The sequence below is a fragment of the Nerophis ophidion genome, linkage group LG15 (genome assembly GCF_033978795.1).
Source record: "Nerophis ophidion isolate RoL-2023_Sa linkage group LG15, RoL_Noph_v1.0, whole genome shotgun sequence".
NCBI classification, from domain to species: Eukaryota; Metazoa; Chordata; class Actinopteri; order Syngnathiformes; family Syngnathidae; genus Nerophis; species Nerophis ophidion.
In genome coordinates this window covers 48,299,762-48,311,740 of record NC_084625.1, presented here as the reverse complement: position 1 = coordinate 48,311,740, position 11,979 = coordinate 48,299,762, and the positions used below count along the sequence as shown (strand labels likewise).

Genomic DNA, 11,979 nt, shown 5'->3' with positions numbered 1-11,979 from the left:
CTTGTTTGTGAACATTTCACGGAAGCTGCTTTTACACCCAATCATGGCACCCGCCTGTTCCCAATTATCCTGTTCACCAAAAAAGTGTTTGATGAGCATTCCTCAACTTTCTCAGTCTCTTTTGCCACTTTTTTTTAAACATGTTGCAGGCATTAAATTCTAAATGAGCTCAATTTTGCTAAAAATAACATTTTCAATTGAATAGACTGTCCAAAGCAATACAAAAAGGGATCGGTGAGCAACTCACAGAACATTTGGACTATGAAGACCTCCTACATCTGAAGCAGTTTGGGTTTCGGGCAAATCACTCGACCGAAACAATCAAACAAAACCTCGACAATGGAGGTGTAGTTGGAGTAATATTCTTACACCTCCGCAGGGCATTAGATACAGTCAGTCACCCCACATAACTTACAGAAAGAACAACTTTTTAAACTCTTCATTCACAATTGAAGTCAAAAAGTGGCAATCAAGGCTGCTCACACGGTCACTAAGGTGGACACTATGTTTGACAGATCAACTTAACGTGTATTATATTTATCCATGAGAGCATTTTTGTTGTGAATTGCGAGGCGTGTCTGTTAAAATCATGGTTGTTTTAACAAATTCAACTACAAACAAACAAACTTGAAAAGTTAAACAGATGACTCTTCATTCACAATTGAAGTCAAAAGAAGGCTTTGGTGCAATCAAAGCTGCTCACACGGTCACTAAGGTGGACACTATGTTTGACATATCAACTTCATTTATCCATGAGAGCATTTTTGTTGTAAATTTTGTGGTGTCTTTTAAAATCATGGTTGTTTTAACAAATTCAACTACAAACAACAAACTTGAAAAGTCGAACAGATTTACTCTTCATTCACAATTGAAGTCAAAAAGTGGCTTTGGAACAATCAAAGCTGCTCACACAGTCACTAAGGTGGACACTATGTTTGACACATCAACTTCATTTATCCATTAGAGCATTTTTGTTTTAAATTGTGTGGTGTCTTTTAAAATCATGGTTGTTTTTACAAATTCAACAACAAACAACAATCTTGAAAAGTCGAACAGATGACTCTTCATTCACAATTGAAGTCAAAAGAAGGCTTTGACAGATCAACTTAATGTGTATTATATTCATCCATGAGAGCATTTTTGTTGTACATTGCGAGGTGTGTCTGTTAAAATCATGGTTGTTTTTACAAATTCAACAACAAACAAACTTGAAAAGTTAAACAGATGACTCTTCATTCACAATTGAAGTAAAAAAAAGGCTTTGGTGCAATCAAAGCTGCTCACACGGTCACTAAGGTGGACACTATGTTTGACAGATCAACTTAACGTGTATTATATTTATCCATGAGAGCATTTTTGTTGTGAATTGCGAGGCGTGTCTGTTAAAATCATGGTTATTTTTACAAATTCAACTACAAACAACAAACTTGAAAAGTTAAACAGATGACTCTTCATTCACAATTGAAGTCAAAAGAAGGTTTTGGTGCAATCAAAGCTGCTCACACGGTCACTAAGGTGGACACTATGTTTGACACATCAACTTAATGTGAATTATATTTATCCATGAGAGCATTTTTGTTGTAAATTGCGAGGAATGTCTGTTAAAATCATGGTTGTTTTTACAAATTCATCAACAAACAAACTTGATAAGTTAAAAGGATGACTCTTCATTCACAATTGGAGTTAAAAGAAGGTTTTGGTGCAATCAAAGCTGCTCACACGGTCACTAAGGTGGACACTATGTTTGACAGATCAACTTCATTTATCCATGAGAGCATTTTTGTTGTAAATTGTGTGGTGTCTTTCAAAATCATGGTTGTTTTAACAAATTCAACTACAAACAACAAACTTGAAAAGTTAAACAGATGACTCTTCATTCACAATTGAAGTCAAAAGAAGGCTTTGGTGCAAACAAAGCTGCTCACACGGTCACTAAGGTGGACACTATGTTTGACACATCAACTTCATTTATCCATGAGAGCATTTTTGTTGTAAATTGCGAAGTGTGTCTGTTAAAATCATGGTTGTTTTTACAAATTCAACAACAAACGAGGCTTCACAGTGGCAGAGGGGTTAGTGTATCTGCCTCACAATATGAAGGTTCTGCAGTCCTGGGTTCAACCCCAGGCTCGGGATCTTTCTGTGTGGAGTTTGCATGTTCTCCCCGTGAATGCGTGGGTTCCCTCCGGGTACTCCGGCTTCCTCCCACCTCCAAAGACATCCACCTAGGGATAGGTTGATTGGCAACACTAAAAATTGGCCCTAGTGAGTGAGTGTGAATGTTGTCTGTCTATCTGTGTTGGCTCTGCGATGAGGTGGCGACTTGTCCAGGGTGTACCCCGCCCTAAGCCCGATTGTAGCTGAGGGAATAAGCGGTAGAAAATGGATGGATGGCTGGACAACAAACTTGAAAAGTTAAACAGATGACTCTTCAGTCACAATTGAAGTCAAAAGGTGGCTCACACGGTCAATAAGGTGGCCACTGTGTATTATATTCATCCATGAGAGCATTTTTGTAATTGTATAATAATTGTATTGTGTGCCAACTTCACTGGTTTTGGGGTTGTGTATTTCTCGCTGTGATCCCTGCCTACATTGCCCTCATTAGTGCAGGGTTGTAAACACACAGAGTCACAAAAGTCTGAGGTATGTTGACGAGCGAGTAGGGGAAGGCGGCTCACACAAGGGCAGGGCTTCACGGCGTCGCTTGGAAAGAAGCCCACTTCTTTCGACGACAGGATTTTGCCCTGAAAGCACAGAAGCAGATAATTGCGTGATGTACCGTGGCGTCCGGGCGACTCCGTCTTCATCATTCGGGAACAATTAGCTCGAGACACAGAGCAGGGACCTTGTTATTCTATTGTTGCAATAAATGGTCGGCAGGAAGAGAAGCCCCTTATTTCTCCCGAGAGGCCCGCTCTAATGTCTTGATTTATAAACACCGGGGAGTCCCGTCTGAGGTGATGGAGGGATTTGCGGAGACCATTGTGCAGTTATCTCCTCCGGTACAGACACCGATGCCTAATTGTCTGTTCTTGTTGTGTGGAAATGCGTCACTCGGGCTACAATTTTAGGGATATATGGCATGCATGCTTACAATTAACTCTGACGTACTTTTGCTTTTAACGCACTCCAACCTCCTCTGTTATTAAAGTCCGTGCACAAAGATTTTAAAGGAAGGATTCACTATTCTTGCTGAAATGCTGTGTCAGCAAAAACAACAATGCTCAGTTTTGTATTCATACCCATCGTCGTCGTTTGCATATCGGTCTAGAACTGCACTGTGTGATCCCGAGGAGGGTGCGGTGTTATTTACCCGGTACCAAATCAGTACTTCTGAAACAGTCACGGAGAAGTTAAACGGCGCCCGGACTAGTACAAGAACAAAACATTGTCCAAAAACAATGTCTTTACCGATTAGCAGACATATTACCTGCCGTTTTGTTTCGCAATATTATGCAAAAGCAACTTTTCTTACCTTCTGGTACCTGCTGATGTGTAGTTGGGATCTGCATAAGTCTTGAAAATGTGCGCGCTTCCGCCATTGTAGTCCTTGTCAACGCCATAGTCATAAGCTTCTTGTTTTTCTCTATCTTCTTGTTACGGGACATTCATCCTCCGCTGTTGCCATTTCTAATATAAAGTCGTGTTAAGTTCTTACTTATATTTGTGCTCATAAGTTTACATACCCTGGGAAAATTTTTGATTTCTTGGCCATTCTTTGGAGAATATGAATGATTACACAAAAACCTTTCCTCCATTCATGCTTAATGGTTGGCAAACAACTGTGTTTACTATTTTCAAATCAAAATCACAAAAGATTCAGTTTAGCCACAACTGCCAGGAAAATTATCCGAGATGCAAAGAGAAATCCACAAGTAACTTCAGCTGAAATCCGAGACTCTCTGAAAAATTCTGGTGTGGCTGTTTCAAGATGCACAATAAGGAGGCACTTGAAGAAAAATGGGCTGCATGGTCGAGTACCCGGAAGAAAGCACATTTCTGCGCAAATGTCACGAAGTATTCCGCTTACATTATGCCAAACAGCACGAAGACAGGCCTCAAAATTTCTGGAACAAAGTCATTTGGAGTGATGGCTTTCTTCCATTGATGCTTAATGGTTGGCAAACAACTGTGTTTACTCTTTTCAAATCAAAACCACAAAAGATTCCGTTAGACCAGCAAGGATTTCAGCCACAACTGCTAGGAAAATTGTCCGGGATGCAAAGAGAAATCCACAAATAACTTCAGCTGAAATACAAGACTCTCTGAAAAATTGTGGTGTGGCTGGTTCAAGATGCACAATAAGGAGGCACTTGAAGAAAAATGGGCTGCATGGTCGAGTAGCCGGAAGAAAGCAAATTTCTGCGCAAATGTCACGAAGTATTCCGCTTACATTATGCCAAACAGCACGGAGACAGGCCTCAAAACTTCTGGAACAAAGTCATTTGGAGTGATGGCTTTCTTCCATTCATGCTTAATGGTTGGCAAACAACTGTGTTTACTCTTTTCAAATCAAAACCACAAAAGATTCAGTTAGACCAGCAAGGATTTCAGCCACAACTACTAGGAAAATTGTCCGGGATGCAAAGAGAAATCCACAAATAACTTCAGCTGAAATACAAGACTCTCTGAAAAATTGTGGTGTGGCTGGTTCAAGATGCACAATAAGGAGGCACTTGAAGAAAAATGGGCTGCATGGTCGAGTAGCCGGAAGAAACCAAATTTCTGCGCAAATGTCACAAAGTATTCCGCTTACATTATGCCAAACAGCACGGAGACAGGCCTCAAAACTTCTGGAACAAAGTCATTTGGAGTGATGGCTTTCTTCCACTCATGCTTAATGGTTGGCAAACAACTGTGTTTACTCTTTTAAATCAAAATCACAAAAGATTCAGTTAGACCAGCAAGGATTTCAGCCACAACTGCCAGGAAAATTGTCCGAGATGCAAAGAGAAATCCACAAGTAACTTCAGCTGAAATCCAAGACTTTCTGAAAAATTGTGGTGTGGCTGTTTCAAGATGCACAATAAGGAGGCACTTGAAGAAAAATGGGCTGCATGGTCGAGTAGCCGGAAGAAAGCAAATTTATGCGCAAATGTCACAAAGTATTCCGCTTACATTATGCCAAACAGCACGGAGACAGGCCTCAAAACTTCTGGAACAAAGTCATTTGGAGTGATGGCTTTCTTCCACTCATGCTTAATGGTTGGCAAACAACTGTGTTTATTCTTTTCAAATCAAAACCACAAAAGATTCAGTTAGACCAGCAAGGATTTCAGCCACAACTGCCAGGAAAATTGTCCGAGATGCAAAGAAAAATCCACAAATAACTTCAGCTGAAATACAAGACTGGCTGAAAAATTGTGGTGTGGCTGTTTCAAGACGCACAATAAGGAGGCACTTGAAGAAAAATGGGCTGCATGGTCGAGTAGCCGGAAGAAAGCAAATTTCTGCGCAAATGTCACGAAGTATTCCGCTTACGTTATGCCAAACAGCACGGAGACAGGCCTCAAAACTTCTGGAACAAAGTCATTTGGAGTGATAGCTTTCTTCCACTCATGCTTAATGGTTGGCAAACAACTGTGTTTACTCTTTCAAATCAAAATCACAAACGATTCAGTTAGACCAGCAAGGATTTCAGCCACAACTGCTAGGAAAATTGTCCGAGATGCAAAGAGAAATCCACAAATAACTTCAGCTGGAATACAGGACTCTCTGAAAAATTGTGGTGTGGCTGTTTCAAGATGCACAATAAGGAGGCACTTGAAGAAAAATGGGCTGCATGGTCGAGTAGCCGGAAGAAAGCAAATTTCTGCGCAAATGTCACAAAGTATTCCGCTTACATTATGCCAAACAGCACGGAGACAGGCCTCAAAACTTCTGGAACAAAGTCATTCGGAGTGATGGCTTTCTTCTGGCGACTCGACCATGCAGCCCATTTTTCTTCAAGTGAATATGAATGATAACACACAAGTGTTATCATTCATATTCTCTGAAGAATGGCCAATAAATCATAAATTCTCCCAGGGTATGTAAACTTATGAGCACAACTGTATAGCCGTCAGTAAACTCGCCTTTAAAGCACTAAAACATACCGGTGTAGTGAGTTTCCATTATTCACCCGAGGAACTTTAATTATTAGAGTTCCGGTCGGACGGTTTTTCACGGGACACATTTCAGGAGTTGTTGTTGCACGGGGAGAAGACGCTGCCGATGGTGAGCCACGGAAGCGACTGTCAGAAAGCGACCTGAAGATGATCTAAAACTCAAAGAACCACCATAACATGATATGTAGACCACAAGGACGTCTTTTACATTTAAAAAAAATCCCTTTAATGCGCCTTATAATCTGATGCGCCTTTTGTATGAAAATAAACCTGACTAGACTTACTTATCGGCAGTGAGCCTTTGAATCCGGTGCGCCCTATGGTCCAGAAAATACGGTCGTACAAAAAAAACCATGCAAAACATTGAGCAAAAACAATGTCTTTGTTTTTAAAGAGTATTAATGTAAATAATACTGCATATGTCAACTGACTAATTAGGAACCTTTGTTGGTTTACTTACTACTAAAATACTCACTATTTTATTTAAGGACAAATTGCAATAATTAATTTAATTTACCTTAAGATTCTTTGTGGTCCCTTTTTTTTAGAAAAGTATCAAATATTACTGGTACCGTAATATCGGTATCAGGACTACCCTAGTATGGTTATAGTCCCGAGTTTTAGTACCTCTCCCTAATCCCCGAGAGACGTTTCTGATATTTTGGTGACCTCAGCCATTAGCGTCCAGCAGCCTGTAGCTGGAGGTCATCACCCATCATGTGGGAGTCCTTGGGCGGTGTCACACCCTTTGCTAAGAAGTTAATCACCATCACAGCGCGGACATTGAGTGAGTAAACAGAAGGCGAGAGGGGCGCGTGTAATCAAATTATGGCGATCGATTCTATTCATCACGCGGGCCGCCGGAACCAAAAAACGATTACGGTCGCCTGGCTACAGAAGTGATGGATATTGAATGTTTGCCGACCCGCGCGGATTCCGCTGCCTCCAGTTGAATATTTTCACAAGATTATTTGAATTCCTTATCCCTTTTTCTTGGTACATTCTTAATTAAAAAAAAAAAAACATTGTTGCGAACGTCGGAACAGCTTCAAAGTGCTAAAGGCTTGAACGTATCGTAATTAGAATGACATTCATTTAACCCCCGTTTTTAATATTTAAACGCAACAACTCCGGCTAACTGGCTTGTTGTTGGCCCGAGGGAGGTCAAAATTAGACTGTAAAAGTCGTACATCTGGGTTATGTGGCGCCGTAAAGTGTCCGCAGAGGTGACAGCTTTGATAGGCCTGGATTTAAGAAGAGGGCGTAAACTCTGACCTGCCACCAGGGGCTGTGAAGGTCGGCACAGATTAATTCGATGATGTCGCCCGTCTGGATGCTGAGCGCCGGGCCGGACGTCGGGCTGGGCACGCCAAAGTAGTTCCTGATGACCAGCATCTTGGGGAGACCTGCGACAAGGACAGGGTCGTCATGCAAAGGTTCAGTCCGGGGTTCGTGCACCTTTTCCAATGGCCATGTTCTAGGAATTGTTAAGGACTTTCAAGATCACTACCCTTCAAAAGGCCAAAACCAGTGTGAGTCAATCCCTAGCTTTGTTGTTTGAGGTCACCAGATGCTGTCTGTAGCAACAATACGGAAACCTGCTAAAGCCTAAGCCTAAGATTGAACCATTTCCATGGCCAAATTCAAGGACTTTCAAGATCAATTTTCCAGTCTTTCCAGGACCCTTGAAAAGGCCAAAACCAGTGTGAATGAATCCTTAGCCTTGTTGTTTGAAGTCACCAACTGCTATCTGTAGGACTAATACGGAAAATTTGCTAAAAACCTAAGCCTAATATTGAACCATTTCCATGGCCAAATTCGAGGACTTTTTAAGGACTTTCATGATCACTTTTCCAGTTTTTCCCTTCAAAAGGCGAAAAAGAGTGTGAATCAATACATAGTCTTAGTTGTTTGAGGTCACCAAAAGCTGTCTGTAGGAACAATACGGAAAATCTGCTAAAAACCTAAGCCTAACATTGAACCAATTCCATGGCTAAATTCGAGGACTTTTAAAGGACTTTCGAGTTCAATTTTCCAGTTTTTCCAGTACCCTTCAAAAGGCGAAAACCAGTGTGAATCAATCCATAGCCTTGTTGTTTGAAGTCCCCAACTGTTATCTGTGTGAACAATATGGTACATTTGCTAAAAACCTAAGCCTAACATTGAACCATTTCCATGGCCAAATTCGACAACTTTTCAAGGACTTCTAAGATCAATTTTCCAGTTTTTCCAGAACCTTTCAAAGGGAGAAAATCAATGTGAATCAATCCTTAGCCTTGTTGTTTGAAGTCACCAACTGCTATCTGTAGGACTTATACGGAAAATTTGCTAAAAACCTAAGCCTAACATTGAACCAATTCCATGGCCAAATTCGACAACTTTTCAAGGACTTCTAAGATCAATTTTCCAGTTTTTCCAGAACCTTTCAAAGGGAGAAAATCAATGTGAATCAATCCTTAGCCTTGTTGTTTGAAGTCACCAACTGCTATCTGTAGGACTTATGCGGAAAATTTGCTAAAAACCTAAGCCTAACATTGAACCAATTCCATGGCCAAATTCGAGGACTTTTTAAGGACTTTCCAGATCAATATTAAAGTTTTTCCAGTACCCTTCAAAAGGCGAAAACCAGTGTGAATCAATCCATAGCCTTGTTGTTTGAGGTCCCCAACTGTTATCTATGGGAACAATACGTAAAATTTGCTAAAAACCTAAGCCTAACATTGAACCATTTCCATGGCCAAATTCGAGGACTTTTTAAGGACTTTCGAGATCAATCATCCAGTTTCTCCAGTACCCTTCAAAAGGCTAAAACCAGTGTAAATCAATCCATAGCCTTGTTTGAGGCCACCAAAAGCTGCCTGTATCAACAATATGGAAAATCTGCTAAAACCCAAGCCTAACATTGAACCAATTCCGTGGCCAAATTCGAGGACTTTTTAAGGACTTTCCAGGTCAATTTTACAGTTTTTCCAGTACCCTTCAAAAGGCTAAAACCAGTGTGAATCAATCCATAGCCTTGTTGTTTGAGGTCCCCAACTGTTATCTGTGGGAACAATACGTAAAATTTGCTAAAAACCTAAGCCTAACATTGAACCATTTCCATGGCGAAATTCGAGGACTTTTTAAGGACTTTCAAGATCAATTTTATAGTTTTTCTAGAACCCTTCAAAGGGAGAAAATCAATGTGAATCAATCCTTAGCCTTGTTGTTTGAGTTCACCAAATGCTGTCTGTATCAACAATACGGAAAATCTGCTAAAACCCAAGCCTAACATTGAACCAAGTCCGTGGCCAAATTCGAGGACTTTTTAAGGACTTTCGAGATCAATCATCCAGTTTCTCCAGTACCCTTCAAAAGGCTAAAACCAGTGTGAATCAATCCATAGCCTTGTTGTTTAAGGTCATCAAATGCTGTCTGTAGGAACAATACAGAAAATCTGCTAAAAACCTAAGCCTAACATTGAACCAATTCCATGGCCAAATTCGAGGACTTTTTAAGGACTTTCAAGATCAATTTTATAGTTTTTCCAGAACTCTTTAAAGGGAGAAAATCAATGTGAATAAATCCTTAGCCTTGTTGTTTGAGGTCACCAAATGCTGCCTGTATCAACAATACGGAAAATCTGCTAAAACCCAAGCCTAACATTGAACCAATTCCGTGGCCAAATTAGAGGACTTTTTAAGGACTTTCAAGATCAATCATCCAGTTTCTCCATTACCCTTCAAAAGGCTAAAACCAGTTTGAATCAATCCTTAGCCTTGTTGTTTGAGGTCCCCAACTGTTATCTGTGGGAACAATACGTAAAATTTGCTAAAACCCTAAGCCTAACATTGAACCATTTCCATGGCGAAATTCGAGGACTTTTTAAGGACTTTCAAGATCAATTTTATAGTTTTTCTAGAACCCTTCAAAGGGAGAAAATCAATGTGAATCAATCCTTAGCCTTGTTGTTTGAGTTCACCAAATGCTGTCTGTATCAACAATACGGAAAATCTGCTAAAACCCAAGCCTAACATTGAACCAAGTCCGTGGCCAAATTCGAGGACTTTTTAAGGACTTTCGAGATCAATCATCCAGTTTCTCCAGTACCTTTCAAAAGGCCAAAACCAGTCTGAATCAATCCATAGCCTTGTTGTTTGAGGTCACCAAATGCTGTCTGTAGGAACAATACAGAATATCTGCTAAAAAACTAAGCCTAACATTGAACCAGCAGTCATCATTAACTGAATGGGGCATAGACGATGAATCAGTGTGACTATTCAATGTCATTGATGTTTGCAAACATTGTTTACTTGTTTGTTGATATCATCATAATTTATGCGTACATCATGTTCATTAAAACGACAACCTCCCGGCATGATGGACCGATGCACCACTGTCCTCTTGGGGGCGACACAGAGCCCTTTATACATGACAACAACCTAACGTAAGGGCTCGCGCAAAACCAACAGATCGAGCGTGTAGCTTTCATTTTTAAAGAAACTTGTTTCATTTTGTTGGTTGTGGTTGTCTTTTTACTTCCTAGTCAGATTTTAGAACAGCTAAAGTGTGAGCCTTTTTACATAGACCTTGAGTTTGGAATGTCGGAATGAAGCCATAACAAATCTGTTATCTCAACGGTCCAAAGTAGTGAGGAGAAGAAGAGGGGCGGGTGAGAGTGAGGGAGGAGGGAGAAACTGCCGTTTTAGGACTAGATCAATTTGGACCGTGCTTTGAAATGTTGTATCTAGATTGATCTCCCAAGGCGCTTTGGTAATAAAATAGAAAAATGAGCAACCTCTGTCTCTGATTGATTTAAAAACAGCTTATGTGTCATCAAACAATCTGGGGGCGTTGACCGAAGGAAGAACAGGTCCAAAACGCAACAATTTCTTTCCAGTCGCCTATCAAGTCGGACTGCCGAGGAATACGATGAACATTTCCAAGCGCTTCGCCCAAAATTCAAGCATTTTTCAAACCTTGAAAACAGAGCCTTTAAAATCCAAGCAATTTTAAGGTTTTTAAGCACCCGTACGAACCCTGGAACTCGGGTTTGTCATTCCGAAGTTTTGCCGGGCTAAACTATCCATGGTTCCTCTGAAGTGTTGATCAGAAGGGAGCATAGGTTGCACACGTACAAACACGGCCCCTGTCAGCCGTGCACTGCCCGTATAAATCATCCGGGCCCCGTAATGACGATCATAAAGCAGATAAGCGATACGGTCCCGATACATAGCTGGTAATCAAGCAGTTAAAAGTAAGATAAGCAGAGTCGAGATGTGCGAGTCGTGACGTTCAGAATAGAGACGTTTCTGCGATAATTGGGTTGATAGGGAGAACGTGTCCACAAACATTTTCTAGAGACATCGTTTTTGCAGTTGCAGGCCCGGAACTAGGGAACTCTCTGCACCCTCAGCAAATTAAAACTGCTAACATCCGTGGAGTCTTTGAAATCCTCACTTAAAAATAAGCCTTTCAAAAATAACTTAACTCCTGTGATTAATCTCGACAAATCATCGCATAAATCATGTACGCACGCAGATGACCGTATTTTTCGGATTATAAGGCGCACTTAAAATCCTTTCATTTTCTCAAAACTCGACAGCGCGCCTAATGTAAAGAATAATTTTGGTTGTGCTTACCGAACTCTAAGCTATTTTCTGTGGTGCATGGTGAAATGATAAGTGTGACCAGTAGATGGCAGTCACACATGAGAGATATGTGCAGACTGCAATACGACTCAAGTAAACAAAACCAAAATGTTATACGTTTTATTGAAAATATAAAACATCCATCAAAATGTTTTAGTATGACTTTGGTAAGCTATGAAGCCGTACCGCTTGATGGGTTGTAAACATCGGGTTATTATAATGATGTGTGTATAAGGTAA

General features: G+C 40.6%; 1 protein-coding gene across 2 annotated transcripts in view; it reads right to left on the bottom strand.

The window, feature by feature from the left end:
- LOC133569749 (guanine nucleotide exchange factor VAV3) overlaps positions 1–11,979 on the bottom strand; it is a 219,862-nt gene that overhangs the window by 36,763 nt on the left and 171,120 nt on the right. For both annotated transcript variants that reach the window (XM_061922308.1, XM_061922309.1), the window contains 2 exons: positions 7,386–7,516; positions 2,682–2,747 (listed from right to left, as the gene is read on the bottom strand). In XM_061922308.1, coding sequence (XP_061778292.1) covers positions 2,682–2,747; positions 7,386–7,516 — 197 coding nt within the window. The remainder of the gene's footprint in view (positions 1–2,681; positions 2,748–7,385; positions 7,517–11,979) is intronic.